The following is a 12,640-nucleotide window of genomic DNA, read 5'->3' as shown; positions in this document are numbered from 1 at the left end:
ACACAAATACATACATACATACATACATACATACATACATACATACATACATACATACATACATACATACATACATACACACACACATGCATGCATACATACATACGTACATACATACATACATACATACGTAAATACATACATACATACATGCATAAATGAAGAGCTTATTGTGCGTAATCACTGGGTTTCATGACATTTCACTGCATATATGTATAACTGTATGTATATGTATGTGACAAATAACCTTTTGAACTTGAACTTGAACTTGCATGTTGTAGGTATGTATGTATGTATGTATGTATGTATGTATGTATGTATGTATGTATGTATGTATGTATGTATGTATGTATGTATGTATGTATACATACATACATACATACATACATACATATCTACATACATATCTACATGCATACAAGATACTATGCTTCTGGCGCTCCTGCGGCATTATTATTATTATTATTGTTTTTGTTTTGTTTTGTTTTATGAAAATAAAAACAAAATATTTAATTTATATATTTAGTATCATAAACTAGTGCGAGGTGATCATAAACTCACAGCGGGTCTATGAGCACCTCCATGGCGGTGATGAAGATGAGCACGACACAGCAGCAGCTGAAGGCCACTCCGCTCCTCTTCTCCTTCTCCGAGGAGTAGCGTCCTTCCAGGTCTCTGTCCACAAAACGCAGAGACAGGGGGTTGATCTGGTGCTCCTTCATTCTGGAGGGGAGAGAGGGCGTTTACATTTACATTTACATTTACATTTAGTCATTTAGCAGACGCTTTTATCCAAAGCGACTTACAAGGGGGAATAACATTCAAGCTACATTGCGAGTTTACTATGCATATATCGTCTGTGGGAGTTTCAGCTACGAGACAAGTCAAAGGATTATATCTTTACTTTAACTTTGAATTCCTCCACTCATTTTTTTCTTACATTTCATTGTTCTCTCTCTCCAGCAGCTCCTGGTGCAATCTTCTGTTTAAAGCCTGTTCCTCAATCACCCTACCCCTCGCCTTGGAAACAAAAATAGAGCAACAGAGACACGCCAGGTTTTAATGGTGTAATTAAAAAAATAAATAAATAGCTTTGTATATGTCTGGTACATTACAATATTCCAAGGTATTGCAATGTGTATGTTTCTGCCCTCTTGAAGTAAAAGGAAAGCTTTTAGTTTCGAAAAATACCAGGGTTTTCCTTTTACTTTGAGTTAATGTTTATGGTTGAGAAGTAAAATCTACCTCCTGCTTGGACTCGGGGGTAGAAGTCTGGGTGCATCCAACGTTCCCATTGGTGGCTGCGGTGGCAATCAACTGGTTTGAATTCTAAAAAAAATAAATAGTCAAACTATCAACAATGGCGATTCCATAACATATTCAGGCGATTTATAGCAATAAATAATACTAGTTTCAACTACATTGTCTATATTTACTCAACAAGCATTTGTGTTGTGTCAAGGAAGATATATCTGTAATTAATATAGATAGTTCACTGTTTGAATATCCTTAGAGGAGCACAAAGTGAACTTTTAAGAAAATATATTTATTTATTACATACTCTCATTGACTATCAGGGTGGGTTTAAACAACAATAACAGACTTGATTAAAAAAGCACTACATCTAAGACAAAAAGAGAGAAACAAAACAGAATTTATTTTATAATACAGTATAATATAATCACGGGAAGACTTTACAGAAAGATTCCACACCTAACAACTGTGTTTTGTTATTTGCAATTTGTTATTTATATTATATTATATTATATTATATTATATTATATTATATTATATTATATTATATTATTATAGAAATGGACAAAACAATAGAGTAACCGCTACACACTTACATTTCCGTTCAGGCCGAAGGTCTTGGCCTTCTCTTCGGAAACACACACCAGGTAGGTGTCGATGCCTTTCTCCAGCAGGTATTCACACCTCTCACCGCCATTCCCTGGCTCCAAGTCAAACTCTCCGTGAAGACACTCCATGGTGCTCTGGGAGATATGCACCCTTCTATTGATGTCACACACACGCACGCACACACGCGCGCATGCGCACATACACACACACACACACATGCACCCATATACACAAAAACACACAAAAAACATGAAATACCATCTATATAGTACGTATAATAACATTCCACTGCGTGTGTGTGTATGTGCGTGTGTGTGTGTGCGTGTGTGTGTGTGTGTGTGTGCGTGCGTGTGCGTGCGTGTGTGTGCAGGAGTAGCTCCTACATACACAGAAACACACAAAAACCAAGCGCACAAACAGGACACACTTGTACATGGCGGAATTACGTTCAAAAACAAATTTGTTGTGCACCTTCGGCAACAAACGCAGACACATCCCATAATATGTCTTTTTTTTCCCCTCTCACCCAGGGATCCCACCGGATTCCATCTTATTGGCCACGGTGACGTCCGTGGACCAGACATCAAACTGCCACCTCTTCTGGCCCAGCACTCCACCTAGCACCGTGCCGGTGTGGACCCCCACACGCATGTCCACCTCCGTCCTGGTCTTCTCCCGCACATACCTGGACGCAGAGAGAGAGAGAGAGCGAGAGAGAAGAGGTTCCTCTCTGTTTCTTCACTTCTCCATTCTTGATTTTCTATCAATCACTTTTTAGAAACTCACGAGATGGCCTCCACCATGGCGAGGCCCATCATGATGGAGCAGGCCGCGTGGTCCTCTCTGTAGTCAGGCAGGCCGCAGATGCAGTAGTAGCAGTCTCCCAGGATCTTGATCCTCAGCTGGTGGTGTTTCTGTGAGAGCAAAAGCAAAATGGTGGGTTAAAATTAGGTGTATCCAAGTGAAAAAAAGTATAAATAAAAAGTATAAATAAATATAGCCGTATAAATAAGCATAAACAACAAGTCTAGTATGTTTTCTAGTTAATTAATTTGTTTTCAATGAGAACATCTGACTCATATCATTGCTAATAAATATTAATTGTACTGCAGTTGTGCAGAATAGACTAGAATACAATGCAACAGAACACAAGATATTACAATGTAGGGCTTGGCAATATATTGATATAATATCGATATTGTGATAAAAGACTAGATATCATGTGGGATTTTGGCTGTCAAAATATCATGATAGAGGTTTTCATAGTCTTTAACGTTGCATTACAGTAAAGTAAAGCAATTTTCTGAACTCCATAGACTGTTCTACTGACTTGTTCATAACATTTACATTAATAATGATAATTTCTGAAATATTTCTTGTGTGTAAAATATCTTATGAAGGGACCAATAGTCAATCTCAAATATTGTCAAATCATCAATATCATAGAACAAAATATTCTGAAATGTATTGCAAGCGAAGCAGACTCACCGCTGCCAGTTTATCAAAGCGTGCAAACAGCTCATTGAGCAGCCTGACCAGTTCCTGAGCGCTGCAGGCCGAGGACAGCTGCGTGAAGCCCACAATGTCAGCGAAAAGGATACTGGAAGAGGAAAGGTGCCGTAGGAATATAATGTTTAGCATTCCTAAAGCTCTCGATTAGCACCTTTGAAGTAGCCAAAAGCGTAATATTTGGCTTTTGGTGGACTGACCTGACGTTTTCATGGCGGTACATGTACATGGTGTTGAACTGCTGCTGCCGGACCTCACTCTGGTTGGCCTGTTTCTTCATGCCCTGCAACATCTCATCAGCGATGTGTTTTGGGAGGATGGACAAGAGCAGCTCCTCCTGCACGCACACACACGCACGCACACACACACACACACACACACACACACACACCATGGAAGGTTATTGTATGTATATAGACGGTATTTCATGGTTTTTGTGTGTTTCTGTGTATGTGGGAGCTCCTCCTGCACACACACACACACACACACACACGTGCGCACACAAGCGCACACACACACACACACACACACACACACACACACACACACACACACACACACACACACACACACAGTCACACACACACACACACACACACACAGTGGAAGGTTATTATACATATATAGATGGTATTTCATGGTTTTTGTGTGTTTTTGTATATGTGGGTGCGTTTGTGTGTGTGTTTGTGTGTGTGTCTGTGTCTTTGTGGATGATTGCCGTCGTCACTCTTAGAGCTAGGGCTTGGTATTAAAATTTGATACTTTAATGGTATCAACCAAATTGGATTGATACTATTACAATCGAATGATGTGGCATTTGATGCAAAATTTCACAAAAGGATGGTTTTGCTTTTTTCCAACCCAACCATTGATCTTGTGCATAGCACTTCATATATTCTGTGTATTTTATATGATGTCTTGGCTGGTCATGTTCTTATTGTTGACTGTTTTTGTATATTTGTCTTTTTTTGTATTAAGTATTTTCTATGGTAACTGTACAACAATGCAGCAACCCTCACCATGACAAATTCCTTGTATATTATTCAAAGCAGCTGCAGATGAAGATAAGAACAAGGAGTTGAATATACAATATTAATGGTGTTGTTTTTTTAACAAAAAATAAATGCTTGATTCACGAAATTCTGTTCTACAGTTCATTATACAGTTCACATCCAGGTCAGACCTTCTGGGGTTGGTTTCAGAGTTCCACTGGTGGTTTCACCAGTCTCTCTAATCAGCCTATTAGCTCAGAGATGAACAAAACACACCCTAATTAGACAGCACTGGGTGTTCCAACACACAACTCATCGGTACACGTGTGTGTGTGTGTGTGTGTGTGTGTGTGTGTGTGTGTGTGTGTGTGTGTGTGTGTGTGTGTGTGTGTATGTGTGTGTGTGTGTGTGTGTTAAATGTGAGCAAACAAAAGTGGACCAGCAAGTAGCAAAACAGCCCTATATTGACAACCAGGTGTCTGCTCGTATCCCTATTTACCTGCTGGGTGCTCTGGTCCTCCAAAGTGAGTTTGACCTCTAGTGACTGCCGCGCCTCCAAGAAGGCGGTGCGGTACTTCCTGTCCGCCATGTAGAATGACATCACGCCCACGGTGGCTGCACACAGGTACAACATCACATTGGCAACAAGCTGGAGGAGAGAGCAGAAGTCAAGCAAGGACTAAAGCTAAAAGAAGATATTAGTGTTGTCTGGATTGATGTTGGTGCTGCAGTTTATTTTGTTGTCAGTATTAGTCACTATTTAACTACTCTGTGAACTTTTCTATAGCAATTTCAATGTTTTTCCCTTTCTTGCAGTATGTGATCTCATGGAATAATATGCATGTCATTGTCCAATGGCAGTGTATTAAACCATTTTCACACCAAGGACCCACAATTTGATATGCATTAGGCCATGGCGCGGTGCATTGCACTGCTGCCTCAACGCAAGAAGGTACTGGGTTCAATTCCCACCTGGGGCGCTGTTGGCACTGTGCTCTGGCAGGTTATCTTCCAATTAGGGGCCTTTCTATGTGGAGTTTGCATGTTCTCCAAAAAACATGGACACTTGGTACCAGGTCCCCAGGCACATCAACAAATCCTGCTCCTGGCTGCCCCCCCCAGAGGAAGGACAAGCCAGGATGGGTGAAATGCAGAGGCCGCATTTCACCAGCTGCCACCACCCAAAAAAGCGTGTGTACATATATGCATGTGGTGTATTGCGTAACCAATAAAGATTCTTCTTGACACAATTCTTATTGTTGTATATGCTTATATCCAAACTTCCATACATGGCTATACTATAGAACAGAGATAACAGTGAAACTAGGAGCAAAACAGTTATTATTGTACATTCTCTGAAGGTTCTAGCGTCTTGTAAATAAAATTATGTTGAGGTTTATTTTGCTGGGTACCCCCTGGAACCCCTTGAAGGACCCCCATTGAGAACCACTTTATTAAATTATATTATGTTAGTATGAGTGTTTTAATTAATTTCAAACCTAAACTTAAACATTGATAATTTGAAGAATATATTTATATTATATAATATTTTTTAAACGTCACTACAACATCTCAACAATGAAAATTGCTTGTTGAATTTGTCAGTCCACTAAGCCAAATCTGGGCCCCCAACCTATTGCAATTGAATGGCCTGGTATAGCATCGTTTTTTGTTTGTTTGTTTTTCACAACTATCCTCACCTGTCTGACCAGCATGGGTCCCTGCTGGCCATCCTGGAGCCTTTGGGCCACAGTGATACCCAGAGCCAGCGTGTGAACCCCACAGGAGAGGGCGGTCAGCAGCAGCAGAGGACCCACGTTGAGGGGCAGGGTGAGGAAGCAGGAGAAGCTGAAGAAGGCCTGCCAACCCACAGAGTCACTGGCCTGGGGGAACCTCTGGTAGTTCAGCCCCATGTAGCAGAGGACGTGCACGGCGATCATCAACCACAGGACGTAGGGCACCGCGCCACGGGACGCCGGCTCGGCGGGGAGCTTCCCCGAGCGGCAGAGCGCGTACAGCGCAATGTCCGCCGCCAAACCCAGCGCCGCAACCACCACCAGGGCCAGCTTGTCCTCGGTGTACACCACCGCGCACATGACGATGATGTAGCTGTTGAAAAGGGCCGCAAACATGACTAACACTAGGATGGTGTCCTGTCTCTGGCGGCGGAAATAAGTCTGGTAAAGCCGCTCCAGCGATTCGGGCGCAAAACTGAGGCGCATGACACGCGGCAGACAGCGGCAGCAGCGCGTCTGTCGCACCGTCACCTCGCCGCCCCGGACCACTCCACGACCCGGGTGGCTGGGGTCCTGGCCCGAATATTCCGTGGAATACTCCGTAGAATGGTCCGCGTCGGTGTAGACCCGGTTCAGAGACATTTTTGGTGCGTAAGACTAAAAAGCAATGGTGCGTAAAAGGCAATAATACTGATCTAAAAAAGGCGCACCGGCGTTCCCAAGCGTCGTCTCCTCAATCCATCCCTCACTTGGATGAAATAACAGGACAAGGTGGCACCTCTGTCAGCCTCTTCATGTTTATCGTGGGGCGTAATTACATGACGACATCCCTGCAAACGAGAAACAAATGTCCATGTATGCCCAAGTCAAGCCACACGTTCCTGGGGAAAATATATAAAAACAATGAAATGCTGATTTCATTTCTTACCTGTTGATGTCATTATGATTATACTGCCACATTAACGTCGCTTCGGATGCTTGAAGAGATAGTTTAAATCTTGGTGATGCTCTGTCCCAGTCTTTTTCATGGAAAAAAACCCCTCCAATTCAAGTGTGCTTTATATCCCTCTTAATGCTCCTCGTGTTTGAGTCATGTTTGGATATCCAATCAAAAATATTATTTGACTTTCCCCAAATTATAAATACTTAAAAGTACAACCAGAAGAATCCCCTACACGCCCTGTTATCTATAAATTGGTGGTTTCAATATTTTTCTTCCAAAGTTATTTTCTTTGTTTGTTCATTTCATCTCTTCACTAATGATCAGAATCCCCAGCACAGAGCCACCTTTCTCCTCTCTCGCTCTCTCCCTCCCTCCCTCCCTCCCTCCCTCCTCACACTCCTCCCATCCAATTCCTCCCTTAATTTTTCCTCTAACACTCTTACTAAATTGAAATGAAACAAGCTGCCAGAAGGGAAGCCGGTCTCGAGTGGTTAGTGTGTAGAAGTATGGAAATGGGAAAGAGAATACCCGTTATTTTACTCCTCATTCCCCTTGTAGTAGCTATTATGCATCCTGCTGGGAATTATCATGGTCTGTATTTGTCTATGTTTATACAGTATATACAATGTTCGACACCATCTTCATTTCAAGGTCGGCACCACACTGTTTCATGTATTTAAGATATCATTTTGTTTTGAATGTTGAAAGTGATGTGAACTTGCCAATATAGAAAATAAAATTCTCTCCCAATAAGGAATTTCTGTTTCACTTAAGGTAACATGGCATTAAGTAAACCATCTGAATCGAGGAAAGAAATAGAAACAAAGCTCAATTCCAAGCGACAGCATTTATTATATGGATATGTACTTATACGCTTATGGTCAGAAGCACAAGTCTCTCCTGGATGTAAGATGCTCGGTCATACATCAGTCCCTCCGTTGATTTGTTGCCTGCTGTGATTTTCCTGCCACGCTACTGAGAGTCTTTCCCAGAGCTAGAAGCACAGCTACTGTAACTCCCACTGTCCCCAGCCTTCCGAGAGCGGCTGTACCCAGCGCCGCGGCCCCTAGAGCTCCTGCCCCAAGAGGCGCCGGTGCAGCGGTGATCGTCTCCATGCCAATTCCTCTAATTAACGTCGGCCCCGAGAGGAGGGCCCCCCGTAAATTCACCTTTGTGTTGAATGGGCTCTTTGGCGCACCGATGAAAAATGCTACTAATGCAACAAGGATGACTGTTACCAGTTCTATTGGGGTCAATGGAGTGGCTTTTGATGGCAAACCCTGAGTGGCAAGAACTATACCCAAAACAACTGAACCCATTACCGCCCACATAGCATTTCTATCCCTGAACTCTACTTTTACTGCAACATGTGCAGCTGCTAGTGAGAGCCCCACAGTTGTGGCGACCCCTAACATCCCCCCAACGCCAATCCTACTTCCCACCTTGAGGCACTCTGGGAGAACAGCTCTCATGGCGAAAAATGATGCCACAGCCGCTCCGAGAGCCACCTTCCCTGCTCCTTCAGGCCCCAAACCCACCACAGCCACCGTTCCCAGGGCAGCTCCGAGCAACACGGCAGTCAGGAGCCCCACCCAGACAACGGACGCCAGCATCGAACCCATCTCAGCCTCCCCTCCTCGCTCTGCCCCTTCACCTGTGCCCAACCCCATCAGAAACCCCAATATTGCTACGGCGATTGAGTACAGCAGCATCCTCTCCAGCAGACGTCCGGTGCTGCAATCTTTTGGCTCCCGTGCCATCCTCTCTGTCAGGGCCTTACGAAGGGCAAAGAGGGCAGAAATGGTTAATCCCATGGCAAACAACCCAACGATGACACCCATGCGCCCATAGATCACACTGAGGTAGATAGTGATAAAAATGATTAACAGAGCGGTGGTCATCTCGTTCAGGTTTGACTTCATGTAGATGACGAGGACCATAACACACTGGGCGACAGCGTAGCTCCACACCGGGACCACGCCCCCTAAAAGCCCGGTCGTTACAGCACCGACCACGATAGACGTCCCCACCGAGGCCTCCATCAGCCGTGCCCCCGTGTCCCCGGTCCTCGCCAACAGCAGCATCACCATGGCAGCGAGGATGAATCCACTTCCGAGCGAAATGAGCGTCGACGTGAACACGAGACATGCCGTCACCGTGGCTACTCCTGTGGCGCCCACCCGCTCGGCAGCGAGGGCCGCGCCGGTCAGAAGGTGTCCGTCTCTGGTCAGCGTCGGCTCAATGGCAAGCAGCGCTGTTTCTCCAAAGGCAAACCCCGCTGCCGCACTCGCGATGAAGATGAGCACGGATGCAAAAACACCTGGCACTGGATGGAAGAAGCAACTAAGTCAATGATACTCTAGTATTTCTCGATCTACTCTGCACCTTGTCCGAATTTGTCTCTTCCCTTTAAAGAGCAAGGGAAGGGCTTGGGCTTACGGATGATTGGTATGAAAAAACACTTTTACAGGCAAAAATGGCAAAAATATTGGCAAAATATAGGTGCTTTAAGTGAGTATGTTTGACAGCTGTTTAGGATGGTAAAGTACTGTGTTTAGGATTCATTATTTAGTAATTACACAATAAAGTCCCATCCCACTCCACTGCGGAGCTTCTCCACAGCGACGGGGTGTTGGATGGTTACGCTCACGTTTTTCGTTTCATACAAGTAGTAAACTGGGAAATTAATATGAATGGAACATAAAATCACACTTTGAGCGTCTCTTCTACTCGCCAAGTTGCCGTTCACTGTAGCACCGGCTGTGTCCCCTCTTCCCCGTGTGACGTTGTGCTCAAGTTCGCGGACAGTGACAGATTTTTGGGTGGACGTGGCTAATTGCATGACAAAAATTAGTCCAGCTGTTATTCTAAGTGAAAACAATAAATGAAGAAAATGATTAAATGAAATTGCTACATCGTTTCCGACATTTTAATTGAGTGTCTATGACGACCAGCAAGTTGCCCTTTAATGACCTTGCTTAGTTAAAAAAACGATCCTATCTTGTCTTGCCTCTTTAAGATCTGTTGGTCACGAACGATGAACGATGGGAGCCTCCCATCTGAGAGCTGATTTATTTTTTTATTTGTAAATTGATACAGATTCTGTAACGTATTTGTGAAAAAAAAACCGATCCAGAAATGTCTCACTTTGGTAATAATATTAAGAGCCAAGCATGGTGAGACCCCCCCCCCTTGCCCCGCCCTCTCAGAGCACAAATTGAAATTGCGAGAAAATAAACGCCCAACGAATAACAAATAACATTTTATGTAATACGAAACAAAAGATATTTTGTTTCATATTATATCATACAAATTAAATTGAAATACATGTGTCAGTATAGAGTTGTGTAATTATTTATTAATCATAACATTTCATTAGTCGTGTTATTTTTGTTATACAACTAGGATAGTCATTCTTTAACCATCAATATGACGTGAAAGGTAAAAAAGTTGTTTTGCATTATGTAAGGTTTTCTTTTTTATACTTTTTTATACCAAGCATGATGGAAAATGATGGTATTCTTGAAGTGATAAGGTGTAGTGTAATTACACGGAATAATTTAAGTGACATATGTGCACACATACAACAGTTCAAAGTTAAATTTGGCTGAATTCTAAAAGCCAGGGGTGGTACTGAATGGTGCGGCTCTGATTGCCAGGTTGAGCCAAATGACGCAGCTCAGTGAAAAAAGCCCGAAACGTGAGACCGAAGAGTCTGCGAATGGAAACCACTGGAGCGGGACCGTCTCTTTAAGACGAAAGTGAAACCAAAAAAACTTAAGTGAAACTCAAACGCGGGAAGTCTGATGTAACCAAATACAAATGTAAATATTAATTTAAAAAAAAAAACCCATCGAGTTGTGAGGAGTGCAGAGAAAATCCAAATCAGGGAAAAAAATAAATAAAATAAAATCCATTTTCGTGTGTTGTTTTTTTTTATTAGACTGGCGACATATCACTCCGTCACACGGCAGCAAGAGAGCTCCACCAACAAAAACAACGCCGTTGAATCGTGCAAAGAAATGCAGATTAAACGGCGTTAAAACAGAGAATAGACCTGTGTGTTAAAGTTCCCCCAATTGTATTGTCTGTTCGTTGCTCACCTTGGTTTGATTCTGCCATTATTAACACCTGACCCGACTCGCGGGTCTATTCCCGGACACTGTACTGATGGGCCCCGCCCTCCCCGACGTGACGTCACATTTTAAACGCCTTCCTCTTGAGCGAGACGCCGCTGATTTCCCCAAAACCCTCCGAGGGATGACGTCGGACTGACGGAGACGCTCCTGTCCGGCTCCACGAACACGAGCAGCCCCACGGGACGCGGCCGTGGAACAGGTGCGTTCACCTGGATCGCGTTGAAGCGTGTGTGAATGGAAGCTCCCGTGGATGGTGATGAATTTATCTTCTTAGTTATACTTCTTATTTATCTTCACTTTCGATTCATGTTTATTAAAAATACACGCGTGTGCAAAGTACTTTTTTAAGGTTGTTAGTTAATTAATTATAAAGTAATTGTAATCCTAAATATATACACTTGTGGTTCATTTTAAAGCTTTTTATTTCTAAGTGGATCTAAAAAGTTGAGTTTGGGTTACCATTCCAAAGTATTTTGTTGCGGTCGATTTGATTTTTTGTTGTTTTATCACATCATTTGTCATCCTTATAACCCATGTATAACGTGACAGACTTGGAAAACTCTTTGACAAAACCTATAACAAGCAAAGGCACTGTGCATCGTTCTCCTTCTGGCCGTGTGAGTGTTATAAAAAATGATCATAAATGATAATAAATGATTATACATGTTTCATGTTTGTCTGTCAGTGAAATTAGGAGGGTGGCACTCCCAAAACCATAAACACAGAGTGATCTGCCATGGACCTGCATATCCCTCTGGGTGAGTTTTCTAAGCAGGTTAGACGGGTTTCTTCAGGCAATCAATGAATGTGGCGGCTGTTTTTCAATGGGAGGGCATTGATTTTGTTGACTTTGTGTTTTCGCTTGTGTTATTGTCTTCCTGTTGCTCTACTGTAAGATCAAAATCAAGATCAAGATCAAGAGGTTTCTTTGTCACATATATATACTAACATTCATACATATATGCAGTGAAATGTCTCTAAACCGAACATCATAGCTAACCTAATTTCTAGCTGACTAACTAACTGAAACTAACTGATTCCTAAAACGTTATGCAGTTAGTGAATAGAATAATATAAAATAAAATAAAATAAAATAAATTAAAATAAGACTCAAAGGTACTTCACATTTATGTTTCATGTATGCACCGAACACCAAGACAAATTCCTTGTATGTTTAAGTTCAAGTTCAAGTTCAAGAGATTATTTATCACATACATATACATACAATTATACATATCATGACATATCATGACACCCAGTGATTACGCACAATAAGCTCTGTAAGCTCTAAAAATACGTGTAAACTTACCTTGCAATAAAGACGATTCTGATTCTGATTCTGATTCTGATTCTCTTCAACTTACAGGAGCGGGGAGGCCTGTGCTTGTTCCTTTGCTGAGCGGTATAGCCTTTGGAACGGCCGCCTTCACCGCCCACGAGGCATGGAGCGTCCTGGTG

The 12,640-nt window shown here is 42.7% G+C and overlaps 2 protein-coding genes across 2 annotated transcripts in view; both read right to left on the bottom strand.

Annotated features, from left to right (window-relative positions):
• Nucleotides 1-6,742, bottom strand: part of LOC307227359 (adenylate cyclase type 3-like) — a gene marked incomplete at both ends in the record, with an annotated part of 16,972 nt that extends 10,230 nt beyond the window's left edge. The window contains 9 exons of the mRNA XM_079996639.1: nt 562-723; nt 941-1,020; nt 1,851-2,016; nt 2,390-2,548; nt 2,650-2,777; nt 3,352-3,463; nt 3,573-3,709; nt 4,864-5,013; nt 6,065-6,742. Coding sequence (XP_079852765.1) covers nt 562-723; nt 941-1,020; nt 1,851-2,016; nt 2,390-2,548; nt 2,650-2,777; nt 3,352-3,463; nt 3,573-3,709; nt 4,864-5,013; nt 6,065-6,742 — 1,772 coding nt within the window. The remainder of the gene's footprint in view (nt 1-561; nt 724-940; nt 1,021-1,850; nt 2,017-2,389; nt 2,549-2,649; nt 2,778-3,351; nt 3,464-3,572; nt 3,710-4,863; nt 5,014-6,064) is intronic.
• Nucleotides 6,743-7,949: 1,207 nt separating this feature from the next.
• On the bottom strand, nt 7,950-11,185 carry LOC307227610 (uncharacterized protein). Its single transcript, XM_079996988.1, has 2 exons — nt 11,147-11,185; nt 7,950-9,369 (listed from the first exon to the last, which is right to left on the bottom strand). The coding sequence occupies exons 1-2, from the start codon at nt 11,163-11,165 to the stop codon at nt 7,970-7,972; spliced, it is 1,419 nt and encodes a 472-aa protein (XP_079853114.1). The 5' UTR covers nt 11,166-11,185; the 3' UTR covers nt 7,950-7,969.
• Nucleotides 11,186-12,640: the final 1,455 nt, after the last annotated feature.

This window comes from Zeus faber (genome assembly GCF_960531495.2).
Source record: "Zeus faber genome assembly, chromosome: 2".
NCBI classification, from domain to species: domain Eukaryota; kingdom Metazoa; phylum Chordata; class Actinopteri; order Zeiformes; family Zeidae; genus Zeus; species Zeus faber.
The sequence above is the reverse complement of the archived record's forward strand: the minus strand, read 5'-3'. Positions and strand labels throughout refer to the sequence as shown.